Source organism: Hyla sarda, chromosome 2, assembly GCF_029499605.1.
Source record: "Hyla sarda isolate aHylSar1 chromosome 2, aHylSar1.hap1, whole genome shotgun sequence".
NCBI lineage: Eukaryota > Metazoa > Chordata > Amphibia > Anura > Hylidae > Hyla > Hyla sarda.
In genome coordinates, this window is record NC_079190.1 from 208702507 (window position 1) to 208718655 (window position 16149).

General features: G+C 43.9%; 1 protein-coding gene across 2 annotated transcripts in view; it reads right to left on the reverse strand.

The window, feature by feature from the left end:
* Nucleotides 1–16149, reverse strand: part of OFD1 (OFD1 centriole and centriolar satellite protein) — a 67682-nt gene that overhangs the window by 48476 nt on the left and 3057 nt on the right. For both annotated transcript variants that reach the window (XM_056556256.1, XM_056556255.1), the window contains exons 2-8: nt 9515–9630; nt 7859–8056; nt 7251–7319; nt 7128–7158; nt 6645–6752; nt 5991–6127; nt 4101–4274 (exon numbers count right to left, since the gene is read on the reverse strand). In XM_056556256.1, coding sequence (XP_056412231.1) covers nt 4101–4274; nt 5991–6127; nt 6645–6752; nt 7128–7158; nt 7251–7319; nt 7859–8056; nt 9515–9610 — 813 coding nt within the window. In that variant the 5' untranslated portion in view covers nt 9611–9630. The remainder of the gene's footprint in view (nt 1–4100; nt 4275–5990; nt 6128–6644; nt 6753–7127; nt 7159–7250; nt 7320–7858; nt 8057–9514; nt 9631–16149) is intronic.

Here is a 16149-nt window from a genome sequence, read left to right on the forward strand (position 1 = left end):
AATACAATAGAGGACAGAGCACTATTACAAATGGATCTGTATAGGATGGAGGTTTGGGCTGGGAAGAGGCAGATGATTTTCAACACTGATAAATGTAAGGTAATGCACATGGGGAGGAAAAATCCGGGCTGGGATTTTGTATTAAATGAGAAAACACTTGGGACGACTGACAAGGAAAAGGACTTAGGAGTTTGTTAACCGCAAATGTAGCGACCAGTGTCGGGGAGCTGCTGCCAATGCAAATAAAATCATGGAGGGCATCAATAGGGGCATAGATGTACATGCCAAGGAAATGGAGATGGTTCAATGACGGGCAACCAGAGTAATAAGGGAAATGAGAGGACTACAGTACCCAGAAAAATTATCAAAATTAGGGTAATTTAGTTTAGAAAAAAGGCGGCTTAGGGGCGAACTAATAACTATGTATAAATTTATCAGGGGGCTCTACATAGACAATTGGCATCAACCTTATAAAAGGGGTTTTTATCTTCAACACAGGAGTGACACAATAGGAATATAGGTTGAACTTGATGGACTCTGGTCTTTTTTTTCAACCTTATTAACTATGTGACTATATCTATGCCTCAACAGAGAAGAAAAGCGAGCAAGCTGAAGTTAACAACTAGTTAAAAGCAGATATGGGGAGGTTTAAATTTTCTGGAAAATCTCCGCTAGGGTTCTTCAAGATCACAACAAGCTAAATAATTTTAACCCCTTCCCACCCTAGGACGTATGCATACGTCCAAGTTGCTAGCTAGTTAGCACAACTGGATGTATGCATACGTCCTAGCGATCTCCTTTGCGATGCACTGCAGGAGATCGCCAGCAGGACCCGGCTGTCAATCACAGCCAGGGTCCCACCACAGCTGCAGAGACCAGGATTGCAAAAAATTCACAAAAAATGCTGTATGAATCAACAAAGATTTGCCACTAATATAAAGTACAATGTTTCACGAAATAACAAATCTCAAAATTGCGTTGCTAAGTAGAAGCATGTCAGAGGTATTACCACTTAAAGAGACACATGCCAGATTTGAAAAATAGGGCTTCGTCATTAAAGGAGATATCCGGTACGGACTATTCCTATTCCATCCTGCCCGGGCTGCAAAAAAAAAGAGAAAACAAACTTTCACTTACCTTCCTACGTTCCCACGGAGCTCCGATACAGCTGATCGGTCAGCCGGGCTGCCTGCTTCCTACTTCCTTTAGCCCAGGACGTCACACGGCGCTTCAGCCTATCACCGGCCGAGGCGGGACATCACTGCGGCCGGTGATAGGCTGAAGCCCCTTGTGACGTCCTGGGCTAAAGGAAGTAGGAAGCCCAGCCAACCGATCAGGGGAACATAGGACGGTAAGTGAAAGTTTGTTTTCTCTTTTTTTTTGCAGCCCGGGCAGGATGGAATAGGAATAGTCTGCACCGGACATCTCCTTTAAAAAGGTAAAAAAAGGCTGTGTCCTTAAAGGATTAACACCTTAAGGACCAAGCCCATTTTGACCTTAAAGGGGTACTCCACCCCTAGACATCTTATCCCTTATCCAAAGGATAGGGGATAAGATGTCTGGTCGCGGGGGACCTGGCGCTGGGGACCCCCACGATATCTCCTGCTGCACACCTGTACATCAGCAGCTTGGAGCTATGTTTGCTCCGTGGCTGATGATGGGCGATACAGAGGACGGGGTATCATGATCCCTCATGACGTCACGCCCCGCTAATTTTTTGGGAATAAAATGTGATAAAAGCAGCAATTTTGGACTTTTTTTTTACGTTTACGCTGTTCACTGTACAGGATCATTAACATTACATTTTTATGGTTGGGACATTTACACACGCGGCGATACCAAATATGTTTATTGAAAATTTTTTTTACGCTTTTTGGGGGTAAAATGGGAGAAAGGGACAATTTTCATTTTTAATGTGGGAGGGGATTTTTCTAATTTATTTCTACATTTTTTTTTTTTTTTTTTTTTTTACACTTTTTATGTCACCATAGGGGACTATCTATAGCAATCAATTGATTGCTAATACTGTCCAGAGCTATGCCCTTTGCATCTCAGACCAGACCAGAGCAGAAGACCCCTGGAGACGTCCAGAGGCAGGTGAGGGGAAACCTCCGGCTGCTATTTTAGATGAATTTGATCCCCGCAGCAGCGCCACGGGTGATCCGATCATCTATTAAACATGCACATTGCCGCAGATGCAGTGATCAGTATTGATCACGGCATCTGAGGGGTTAATGGCGGAAATCAGCGCGATCACTGATGTCCGCAATTACCGGCGGGTCCCCGGCTGCAGTGCATGAAGCGATCACCGCTCCGATGCTTGCGGTCACGTACAGGGCATAAATGTACCTCCTGGTGCGCAAAGTACCTCCGTACCAGGACGTAGTGTTCCTTTTTTTTATTTATTTTTTTGAGCAATGTACATTTAGCACGAACATCGGGAAAACTCCAGATATATATTAAAAGCCTTACTGCATTATAAAAAAAAAAAAATTCAGAAGTTTTGATGAGTCGGGTTCTCCCTGCCAAGACCCCGCAACATTGGCTAGGTATTAGGGATTGACTGATTATCGGTTTGGCCGATATTATCGGCCAATATTCACGATTTTGGACATTATCGGTATCGGCAATTACCTTGCCGATATGCAAATAATGCCCTGCTCCACGCCTCCCCGACCAGAGACCGCCACCGCCCCATTGCCTCCCCCATCCCTGGTTTTAGAATTACCTGTTCCCGGGGCCCGCAGCGCAATGACGAGTGCCGTCCTCAATGTGACATCACCGTCAGTGCGCACAGTGACAGCTTAGGACGCCGCCGGAGCCAGAAGTAGCAAGGACCCCGGGCCCAGGTAATTATAAAACCAGGGATGGGTGCATTTTACTCCTTGGCTCTGCACTCATTGTAGGAGAAGGGCTTTATTATAGTTTATGGAGCCTTTTTTTTTTTTTTTTTGTTGTTTGTAAATTTATACATGGAGGTGTGTAAACTCCATATGTTAATGCGCCTTGAACATTTTCCAGGCAGCATTAGGGTTGCACCTGTGAGGCCATGCACCTATATCAGCCAACTTGGGTGGGGCTTGTAGCCTCTCTCCCCCCTTCCATTGTATGTGTGTTTAGTCACGCTGGAGGGAACTGGGAGCAGGCTACATGTCGACCTAGTGCTGCTGTAATTGCCCACTGGCCCCTGGTTTTTGCTTATTACGCACAGGTAGGTTAGCGTTAGGTCCCGTGCCATCTGAGAAACCTTGGCGTTGGTCTGCGGGCTCTGGTGTGTCCTTAATATAAGGATACACTGGCGAATGTCTCAATTTTAACATCAGTGTTGAGGGATTAGCCAATGTCATTGTATACATCTACCACAGTAGTGCACCTACATTTCTGTATAGTTTATGGAGCCTGTAATCTGCAAAGTGATGGATCGAGTACCGAGCCTGGCAATCGGTGGGGGTCTCAACACTGAGACTCTGACCCATCAAAATTCTTCACACGTCTGCATGACATGTTAAAAGTTGTTTTTTAGTAACAGTAATGCTTTACCATTAGACAGTGGAAGTGTGCATTTGGCCTTTACATAATAAGCATACATCAGTAGAATACCAAAAATGAAGTATGGATTAGCATAGTAGTAGTATGCTACAAATTTAATAAATATCCTACCTAGTCCCTCACCTCACAGGCATTCTATTAACAGAGACATTATGAGCTTTCAATAGCTTTTCATGACGTAAGAGCCTATGGCCCAGATTTATCAGTTTGCCTGAATCCAAAAGTGTCTGGTTTTGTCCATAGCAACCAATCACAGCTCAGCTTGGCTGCTATGGGCAAAAACAGACACTTTTGGTTTCAGGCAGGTTGATAAATCTGGGCCTATATGTAATCGGTGCATCTGTCAGCCATAGGATGTAATGAAATCAGTTTAACTGATAGATCACGAAAAAGCACACAATGAATCATTTAAATCAATCCTGTATTAGTCTGTATTCACACAGTGTGAACTGAGCCTAATACAAACTAACTTAATTACAAGTTAACTTTGCAGTCTTATCTTATTTAAAAACATAATTCTACAAACTATAAAATGATCACCTTTCTCTTACCTCCTGTTGCTTCTGGAGTCGCTCTATAGCATTCTTCTCTCGTGATGTTAAGGAATCATATTTCAGCTGATAGGTCTTTTCCAATTCTCTTCGTAAATCAGAAAGCTCCTTCTGGGACTTTTCTCTTTCTTCCAGTTTTATTTTTGCAAGTTCAACATCTTTAAAATGTTGGAACTTGGAGAAAAATAAACATTTATATTAATTTCATGAAACATAATATTTGCTCAAATTATAATTCTGTGTTATGAAACCAGATTATACTTCAATTAAAAATTATAATGTAAACCCTTTGTATTGATAACACAGAGCTGTGCTCATTCTACAGGAAAAGGACAATACTGTTATGAACAAGCATACATTAAGGCAGTGTGCCTGCAGAGTGAGCTGCTACTCTAAGGCTATGTTCACACCATGGAATTTCGCACAGAGATTCTGCAGCAGTAGAGTCCCATTGTTCACATAGCAGAATTTCCGTGCCGGAAATATCTGGTGCAGAAATTCAAATTCTGGTGTCCGCACATGTCTATTCTTTCTGCAGACTCTGCACGGCAGTGCATTGCAGTCTATGAGATGGCGAAAGGTTTGTTCATCTATTCTCACAGAAACTGGAATAACAAAAGTTGTATGTACCCAAAGAATGTTTCCATTAAAAAAACGTACTAGCTGGCCTATAAAAAATAAAAAAAACACAAGCCTCATACAGCCATGTCCACATTAAAATAAAAATATGTTATGGGGCAGCAACACAAAAACAAGGGAGGGATGGAAAAAAAATACTATGCCTTTTGGCTAAAATTAGTTAGTCACTAATGCATTAAAACACAAGGCCCCTGCCATATGCACCAACTACATTTATTTGAGAAATAAATAAAAAAATCAATTAAGTGACATTTTGCAAGTCTAATACTATGGCTCACAATATAGGGATTAGATAAGAATATCAGGTTATAAATACAATTTAGGAAAGGATTTACACAATTCTTTTGTTAGGTCAAGAAATACAGATTTGCCTATGTGTGGTCAAATGCCTTGAAACCAGTGCTGTGGAGTCGGACTAAATTTTGGGTACCTGGAGTCGGAGTCGGTAAACAATGCACCGACTCCGACTCCTAAATTTAGATTGGAATTTTAAAAAAAAAAGCAAGTTTAAATGTCCCAATTCACAAAAAGTTGTAACTAACGACTTCTCTACTGTAAGACTAAAGACCAATGCATGCAGTGCCTCAAGTAACCGAAAAACGAACACGTTAAGTGACCGTGAAGAAGAATGCTTTTCACATGCTTCACTATATGGCACGCAACGCACATTTAGGAGCAGCAATACTTATACTTTCCATAGTGTTGTGTTCTGCTGTTACAGGGAACCCATGGGTAACCTAGCCTCTCACTGATAAGGGATTAAGTAAATATGTTTTTTTGCAGGACTAGAGACACTTGTATAAGTGAAGGGAATGGAGGGTCAATAGTTCAAGACTGAAGCTGTAAACCATTGGAAAAACTGCTGCCATTCAGCTAAGGCTATGAAAACTTGTAAACTCCGACTGTTAGCTTAAACTTTAAACATGACTATGGGATTCTACTAGGGAAATCATGTTTTATAATAAATGCCCCTTCCTGGATCCTCCCAACGCCCTATCTACAGCAGCAGATCAGCACACAAAAAGGAGAAGGCAGCAGCTTCTGCCCAACTACCTCTCTCTGCTAGAAGAGCTTAGAAGAACTTGGTGGAACAGCTTCTTGGAATCAACTGTAAGTGTTTATAAATACATTCGCATATTAATACAGAGGAGTCGGAGTCAGAAGTACAAAAAACTGCACAGTCGGAACATTTATCTACCGACTCCACAGCTTTGCTTGAAACATGTCACCAACAAGGAGAATAATACGAACCTTCTGAGACATTTCCTGCTGGAGCTGTTCCTCTATTTCTCTGCGATATTCAGACAGCTTGCCCTCTATGGACTCAAATTTGGGACGTTTTGGATACATTTCTTCAAACTGTTCATCAATAAACTTCATTTTTTCCACTATAGCATGAGAAGAAATTTGAGAGACTATTAAAGGAAAACTGACAGCAGGTTAAAAGAATCTAACCTGCTAATATGCCATATAATTTTTTAACAAACCTGTTTTATTTTCTGGTTGTAAGTTTTTTGTATAAGGTTATATAGTGGTGGCTTAAGATGCTAACACCATTGAAAGACCAGCTTTTTAGCACCTTAATAGACTAAGAACCTGTAGTCTGGAGCTCACATAATGATTTCTATGGAAGAGTTTTGTGGGCATGCTCAGTGACATGTGCAGAGGTCAGTGTGTAGGGAAGGGGAAGAGGGAAGCTGTGATCACCATCACCTATTGAAAATGATGGATTCTCTGTTATCTATACATAGGCATTATCTTTTCCTGTACACCTACCCATGATAATTGCTAAAATGGTGTAAACTAATTTGTATGTATTATTCATCAAAGAAACAGTGACAACAGTGGTGAAAGAACATGAAAAAAATTTTTTTATAAAAAATAAAAATAAAAAAAAAACAGTACCTATTGACTCTTTGTAGGGTGAAGTTGTGGTTGTCTGGCTATAAACATCTCTGCCATCCTTATGGAGGTGGAAGTCTATCAGTTGTGTCAGGATTTGCATAAGAAAACCTTCAAAGCAAATAAAAAAAAATAATAATAATATAAATAAATGGCAAATAACCATTAAAGTTTCAAAAAAAGTATATATCTGAATTCACAAACATTGTTTTATTAGGCTGTCTGGGAACAGACCATCCTTTAAATAGACCCCAAGCAATTCAGGAAGTGCTGTAAGACCTTACATATTCTCTCCAGCATCTTGCTGGGTGGTGACAGCTGGCTGCAAGGGGGTTCTAGCAGCATTTTTCCTATGAAGGGGCATCTCACCAGGGAAATCCCCTTGTTAAAACATGCTCAGCATGCAAAGTTTGAAAGGATACAAACAAATGCATTATTTTATGGCTGTCATGGTCTAACAGGTGACAAGTAAATAAACAACTATACCTTTTGTACTGCTATTTTGGTGAGCTGATGTCTGCAGGAAAAACAGGACAAGAAAAGTTAATTAACATAAAAATCATAAAAATTAAGCATGGGGACTATAACAAACAATAAAATCCACAATACCAGAGAGCTGTAGAGTTCGGATTTGGGGCTGATCTTCATCACTTGCATTATATCATGGATTGTGAAATCCTTCATTAGATAAAAAAAAAAAGGAATATTGTTTGTTTAATCTGATATCAGGTTGAGGATGCGTGTTTGGCATATACACCAGAATCATTTTCAAAACATATACACCAAATGTTAACTTCAACATCAAAATGTATGCAAACAGAGTGTCTTATGGGAATACTTTTGGACAGCACACTTTCTTTTGACTATATCAAATAGTACTATACTTATCAATGCAAGGATAACCCACAGAAAATGAAGAACATGTGCTATACCTGATATGTTTTCTACAATACAGGACTTCAAGCATACACACTGGACAGCATACATCAAAAATGCATTTCAAAATTGTTATGTGAACCAAGCTTATACACAGCTATATATTAACCACAACTGAACAAGTACAAATCAGAACATTATGTAAAAACATAAAAAAAATATACATAAATTGGTAATGTTTAGGTCTTTCCTGTCATAAAGTGAAATACTAGTGACATTTACTAGTAGATATACACATGGCACGTACGTCTGTAGAGTAAATCAAGGCAAATCCAACATACCTGATCTTTTTCCAGTCCACATTCTGGGTAAAACACGGACAAAGAGAACTCGTAACCACATCTTCTCAGGTGATCTGCTACTAGGCTATTACAGGCCCTATGTAACAGTGTGTCGCCAGAAACAAGTGGAGGCTGAATGGACTCGCCACTAAGTGCCCGCAGCTTCAGATCCTGAATGAGCTGATTTCTCAGTTGTGTCTTGTGAAAAGAAATTAATAGGAAAAGGTTATTGATGGAAATTTGAAATATTGAATATAATAATTTCTAAAATAGTCCAATACTCTTTCCGGATTTATGTAGATAATGCTTCAAGTGGTTGAGCCAGTAAAAGCATTTATCAGCTACCCACAGGAATATTAAAGAGGTATTCCAGGACTTTTTTTTATTTGACTATGCTACAGGGGCTGTAAAGTTAGTGAAGTTCATAATATAGTGTCTGTACCTGTGTGTGACGGTTCTCTCACAATTCTTCTGTGATTTTCACCCCAATATTTATTTTTAACAGTATATAAAATGACTTATGTCTCGGGATTTCCCAGGTTGCAATACGGTCGAGACCTGACCTCACTAGTCATATACATAACCATCCATTAAATTGATCCCAAGCAATTCAGGAAACCTGTCTGCTTCAATGGGTGGAGCGATCGCTTGGTGGGAAAGAGATCAATCTGCAACTAATGCAACAGCTGTAGGCACCCTGATTGAAAACCACAGGTCTTTTAAATGGATGCAGCTCATTTATGTTTTAATGGGTGGGGTGGCTGATGTGTGGGAGGGAGGAAGATGGAATTGTGGGATTTGTAGTCAAAAAAAGAAAAGTCAAACAGGAAATACCAGTTCACAAAAAGCTAGCCACAGTATTATGGTAATCTCACAGCATAGCCATTTAGCCCCAAGACAAATGCAGATCCTTCCTAAGCAAGTACATTACTGTCTGCCAGGTATGTACTAAAATCACCTTTTGGTGGATAACCGCTTTAACAAATGTAGATCGCTGGGTGTCCGACTACCTGAAGACTTTCCCCTAAGGAGATCACCACTTTTGACTGGAGCAGTAGTATGCTTGCAAAGCTTCTGCTACACTTATGGGAGTTATGGGACTAAGGGAGAGCGCATTCAGCTATCAAAGTCGTAGGTGTGCATGGAATGTTGGCCACATATGCCCACTACCACTATAGTCACTCGGGGGGTCCAGTGATCATACATTTTCCATCTATCCTTATATACAGGAATGATTCCATTCAATTACAACAGGCAAAAATCTTGAAAATTGTGAGAAACTAAAATACAAAGTATAATAAAAAGTTGAATTACTATCAATTACTAGGTTTATTTATTAATTTTATTAAATAAACTTTATTCCTGGAAGCAAACATGTATTAGTATAATTATTGTAACGTGACAAAGCAAGTGTTATAGAGATATAAGTTTGTATACAGTTCTAGACAGTTACAATAACCAGCCAGAAATGTGTAATAATTTAGGATTGGGTATAAAAAATGTCTTATGGATTTATTTAGGTCAGTATATTATGCAAATGATGTGAGCCTACTCTGCTACTACAAGAAAATGAAGAGCAGATGTACATTAGGGCATTCTCTTTTTGCATATTAGGGTGACCATCTTTAATAAGAAAGTAAGAAATCAAAGAATTACCTTCAGTGAATCTAAAACCCCCTTCTTTTTAAAGGTCTGATAAAGTCTTTTCCGCAGTTCATCTTGGGATAAGGACTTTAAGTCACTTTGAGACATTTGTCCGGGTGCGGTAAAATCTATTGGAAAAAAAAAAGTTAAAAGTGTTGAAGAACTCTGTAACATTGCAGTATATCTACTATATAGTCCCAACCTATGGTCTGTATTATAGCATATCTACATCTACAGCAAGTCACAAATATGGCAGCCTGTATTCTGTATATGAAATAGCAAACACAGGTTGTTAGGCTGTCAGGAAGCTTAAAGGGGTACTCCGCCCCTAGACATCTTATCCCCTATCCAAAGGATAGGGGATAAGATGTGCTGATACGGGGGATACCACCACTGGGACCCCCTGCGATCTCCCTGCTGCACCCGATGTTCGTTTAGAGCGTCGGGTGTAGCGCCGGAGGCTCATGACGTCACGGCCACGTCCCGCTCGTGACACGCCCCCTCAATGCAAATCTATGGGAGGGGGCATGACAGCCGCCACGCCCCCTCCCATAGACTTGCATTGAGGGGGTGTGGCCGTGAAGTCACAAGCCTCCACCCCACATCGCCAGTCATCCGGCACGGAGCAAAGTTCGCTCCGTGCACCGGATGTCTGGGGTGCCGCAGCCGAAATCGCAGCCCCAGTGGCGGGACCCCCACGATCAGACATCTTATCTCCTATAGGAGATAAGATGTCTTGGGGCAGAGTACCCCTTTAAGGAAATTACAATTTCCCAATAACCTCCTACTTCTGCTTCCATGCATACAAGTGCATTTTTGAAGTAATTTTGCAATGTCAGAATTTTCTACGAACAACAATAGTAATACAAAACTTAATGAAACATAACTGGCTCCATAGTGCTAGCAAATAGGCATATTACAGACCCTTTAACTTTTTTCCCCCCATTGTGTTATGTTGTGGCCTTGTGCAAAAATAAAATAAAAGCCTAGTTTTCCGTCATCATTCTGCACTCAATACCCCATTAAAAGAATGTAAAAAAAAATATTAAAAATTCTATTAAAAAGGAAATAGGAACATTGTGCATGGACACATTCTCCATAACTCTTGAGTGGAAGCCATTTGGAACATCTAGGACTCTTCCTCGAGCGGACCATCCCAACAAACTATGTAATCAGGGGAGAATGGCCTTGGTTAGAGAGATGACCAGCTCCAAAGATTCTTTGTTTAGATGGAATAAACTTCCAGAAGGTCAACCATTACTGCAGCACTCCACCAATCTGGGCTTTATAGGATAGTGGTCAGAAAGCAGCCTTTCCTCAGTAAAGCCCACATGGAATTTGCAAAAATTACTTAAAAGGAGTAGTCTACTGAAAAAGTACAGTATCTCCAGTCCGTTGTGCCCTGGCTGCAAAAAAAAAAAAATAATAATTTTTACTCACCATCCTCCAGTTCCCGTAGCGCCGATACAGCTGTATCCTGGATCATCACACTGCGCTCAGCCTTTCACCGGCTGAGGCGGAACATCGCTGTGGTCAGTGATAGACTGAGCGCAGTGTGACGATCCATGCACACAGAAGAAGGAAGAAGACCAGGCCGGAGTACTGTACAGCTGTAGCAGCGCTACGGGGAACGTTAGTTAAAGCTTGCCTGGAGAAGCTTTTCAGTAGACAACTCCTTTAAATGGGCACTGTCAGAATCAAAAACTTTTTATATGTTGTACATCTTGGAAAAACATTAACCTTTCTAATATACTTCATGGCTTATAAAAAAAAGACCACTAAGGGTACACATTAGGGATCGACCAATATCGATTTTTAAGGGCTGATACCGATAATCTGCGACCTTTCAGACCGATAGCCGATAACTTTACCGATATTCCGGTATAAGTTATCGGTTATTCCCCCCCACACACACACAGAGATCAATGATTTAAAGCGTGCGCTTTAAATCAATGAACTGCAGCAACTTTTGCAGGGCCAGAGACCGCCGTCGCCGCCACCCGCTTCTCTCCCCCTGCCTGTCCTGGGGTCCTCCCCAGTCCAACCACCACCACCGCTGCCCCATTGCCTCCCCCATCCCCGGTTTTATAATTACCTGTTCCTGGGGTCCATGCTACTTCTGGCTCCGGCGGCGTCCTGAGGTGTCACTATGCGCACTGACGGTGACGTCACGTTGAGGACGTCACTAGTCATTGCACTGCGCAGCACGTCACAGGAGCCAAAAGTAGCTCGGACCCCAGGCCCCGGGAACAGGTAATTATAAAACCGGGGATGGGGGAGGCAATAGGGCGGCGGCGGTCGTCTCTGGCCGGGGCAGGGCATTATCGGCATATCGGCAAGGTAATTGTCGATACCGATAATGTCCAAAATCGTGAATATCAGCCAATAATATTGGCCAAACCGATAATCGGTCGATCCCTAGTCCGAATACCATCCAGAACATAATCCTGTCCAGCTAAAGCATCATCTTTGTCCAAGCTGAAGCACAGGCAGTGACAAAGTCCAGTAAGTGAGGGTGGCACAAGCACTCCTCTGTGCTCTCTCCTGTCCTATCAGACTACAGCATGAAAACAGAGAGGAGGGGGTTACAGATCAGCCTGCAGTGATTGGATGAAGAGACCCAGCACAGCACATACTCAGGGGGGGGGGGGGGGGGGTTAGTGAATGCATGGTCAGTGTGGGCGGATTCAGTACTTGCCTTGGACACACCCCTTGCAGCCTATACTCTGCTCTTCTTACAATCTATTCTGATTTCTGTTAGTGAGCAGGCCATATAGTCTGCACCCACATGTCCACTAGATGGCACAGCTGAACTATATATTTCAGCACTGCTTGCAACCTGGGGTATGATCATGATGTTAGGAGTCAATCATACTGGGTGGCTGCACTACTTGTACTATTGCTTGTTGCAATGTGAGTAAGTGTACATTCACACTGTGGAATTCCGCGCAGTGAACAGTACGATCAGTGTGAATAGGTCTTCCGTGAGATCCGTTCACACTGCAGTATTTCAGCGGTGGACAATTCCGCCAATTAAATTGTTCAGCGCAAATAAAGAACATGTTCATCCTTTGCACGGAATTTCGTGAATACTGCATAGCCATCAATGGTGACGGCTCAGTGCCCACGGTCCTACCGCGGAATTCCGTGAGTGGAGATTCCGCAGTGTGAACGTACCCCTAATGGGAACATGATATACTGAAAATGCAGTCCAATCTTCCAGCATGCTATAGAGGAGGAGGAGCTGATATAGATTTGGGAAATATTCAAGGATAACTTGTCAGTTATTCATGCAAATCTCTTCCAATTCAGGGCTAAGAAGGCGCATTAGTGATCCTACTCAGTGATGAACAGCTATCTGTGTATAAGTGTGCATATAAAGAGCTATCAATAACTGATCAGGACTGCCAACATGACTACTAAAAGGGGTACTCCGCCCCTAGACATCTTATCCCCAATCCAAAGGATAGGGGATAAGATGTCAGATTGCGGGGGTCGAGCTGCTGGGGACCTCCGCGATCTCGGCTGCAGCTCCCCAGACGTCGCTGCATGCCGGTGTGAGGTGCAAATCTGCACCCCGTGCAGACTTGCTTCCGCCCCCACCCCTCAGCTCTCCAAAGATTTCCGAAGCTAGAGCTGGGGGGAGGGCATAGCGAAGGCAGAGCAGGGGAAGAGAGGACGTACACAGCTCCCTCCTCTTCTCTCTGAGCACTGCCTGTGTTCTCTGAATGGGAGGATGACAAAGTGCACGGGCTGGGGATGTATAAACTGCACGGGATGGGGAATAAAGCTGGGGATGATCTCTATGTGTGAAAAGGGGGATGGGGAGACATACTTCATAGACTGGTGAGGAGTCCTATAAGTGTGCTGTGTATAACTCTGCACAGGCTGATTTTTATTAGTGTGCTGTGTATAATTCTGCATGGGTTGTATATATATATTAGTGTGCTGTGTATAACGCAGGTTTCCTTGGGCTGCAAGGGGGATGAGGAACTGCACGGGTGGGTTTCTGTTTTTTCATGGGGTGTTCATTAGCCCCATAAAGAGGACATAGAAATGCATGGGGTTTGTACAGGACATGAACATCACTGTATGAACGCTGTGCATTTCTATGTCAGCGTTCATACAGGGAAGCAGAAATGCACGGGGTCCATACAGGGAAGCAGAAAGGCACGGGGTCCATACAGGGAAGCAGAAAGGCATGGGGTCCATACAGGGAAGCAGAAAGGCACGGGGTCCGCACAGGGAAGCAGAAATGCACGGGGTCCGCACAGGGAAGCAGAAATGCACGGGGTCCGCACAGGGAAGCAGAAATGCACGGGGTCCGCACAGGGAAGCAGAAATGCACGGGGTCCGCACAGGGAAGCAGAAATGCACGGGGTCCGTACAGGGAAGCAGAAATGCACGGGGTCCGTACAGGGAAGCAGAAATGCACGGGGTCCGTACAGGGAAGCAGAAATGCACGGGGTCCGTACAGGGAAGCAGAAATGCACGGGGTCCGTACAGGGAAGCAGAAATGCACGGGGTTCATACAGGGAAGCAGAGAGGCACGGGGATCATACAGGGAAGCAGAGAGGCACGGGGTCCGTAAAGGGAAGCAGAAAGGCACGGGGTCCGTACAGGGAAGCAGAAAGGCACGGGGTCCGTACAGGGAAGCAGAAATGCACGGGGTCCGTACAGGGAAGCAGAGACGCACGGGGTTCATACAGGGAAGCAGAGACGCACGGGGTTCATACAGGGAAGCAGAGACGCACGGGGTTCATACAGGGAAGCAGAGACGCACGGGGTTCATACAGGGAAGCAGAGATGCACGGGGTTCATACAGGGAAGCAGAGATGCACGGGGTTCATACAGGGAAGCAGAGATGCACGGGGTTCATACAGGGAAGCAGAGATGCATGGGGTTCATACAGGGAAGCAGAGATGCAGGGGGTTCATACAGGGAAGCAGAGATGCAGGGGGTTCATACAGGGAAGCAGAGATGCAGGGGGTTCATACAGGGAAGCAGAGACGCAGGGGGTTCATACAGGGAAGCAGAGACGCACGGGGTTCATACAGGGAAGCAGAGATGCACGGGGTTCATACAGGGAAGCAGAAATGCACGGGGTCCATACAGGGAAGCAGAAATGCACGGGGTCCGTACAGGGAAGCAGAAATGCACAGGGTCCGTACAGGGAAGCAGAAATGCACGGGGTCCATACAGGGAAGCAGAAATGCACGGGGTCCATACAGGGAAGCAGAAATGCACGGGGTCCATACAGGGAAGCAGAAATGCACGGGGTCCGTACAGGGAAGCAGAAATGCACGGGGTCCGTACAGGGAAGCAGAAATGCACGGGGTCCGTACAGGGAAGCAGAAATGCACGGGGTCCGTACAGGGAAGCAGAAATGCACGGGGTTCATACAGGGAAGCAGAGAGGCACGGGGATCATACAGGGAAGCAGAGAGGCACGGGGTCCGTAAAGGGAAGCAGAAAGGCACGGGGTCTGTACAGGGAAGCAGAAAGGCACAGGGTCCGCACAGGGAAGCAGAAATGCACGGGGTCCGTACAGGGAAGCAGAAATGCACGGGGTTCGTACAGGGAAGCAGAGAGGCACGGGGATCATACAGGGAAGCAGAGAGGCACGGGGTCCGTAAAGGGAAGCAGAAAGGCACGGGGTCTGTACAGGGAAGCAGAAAGGCACGGGGTCCGTACAGGGAAGCAGAAATGCACGGGGTCCGTACAGGGAAGCAGAGACGCACGGGGTTCGTACAGGGAAGCAGAGACGCACGGGGTCCGTACAGGGAAGCAGAAATGCACGGGGTCCGTACAGGGAAGCAGAAATGCACGGGGTCCATACAGGGAAGCAGAGATGCTCGGGGTTTTTACAGTGGTCTTGACGTCAGTGTTCATTGCACAGCAGCTTCGAGAGAAAATCATGTCAGGAGGGACTTACAGGAGAAATAACACAGTAGCATGTACATTGTCATCGGGGAGAAATTGTGAAGGAGGAGAAAACGGATTTTGGCCTCATGAAATCTTTCAATTAAATCATTAATCTGTCTAGTACCAAGGGTGTTCAGGTACGCCCTTGCGTCGGGGGACTTCAGGACCAAGGGTGTATCGGTACACCCTCGGCATTTCCGTTCACCACGAGTAACCGGGCTGTGAACGGAACGGGATGCATGCTGAAATTGTTCAGTAGGCATTCCGTGCCAATGCCTGGGGGGGTCCTCAATTCAGACCGGAGATTTGCGGTGATTCCAGGTCATAAGGGTGTGGTGAGGGTGTGATGAGGGAAGATGTTATTACCCTAGGGGCAGATGGCATTAACCCCTTGTGTTCACGACGCCAGGGCGATGTTTTACCTCTACACCACCCGAAGGTATACCACTGCAGGGGTGTGGAAATTTTATAAAAAAACTACTTGTCCACGGGACTAAAATGGAGCAAAATCTACTTGTCCCTCATGACAATCCACTTCCTCCTCGCCCTATAATAGCCATAAATACCTACTATAATGATAACTACCTACCATAATGATACCTTTTAATTTTTCAAAAACATATTCTCTGAACCAAAAAAAAAAAAAAATATATATATATATATATATATATATATATATATAATTATTAAGGGAAGTGAAATTAAAATAGTAAAAGATAATTT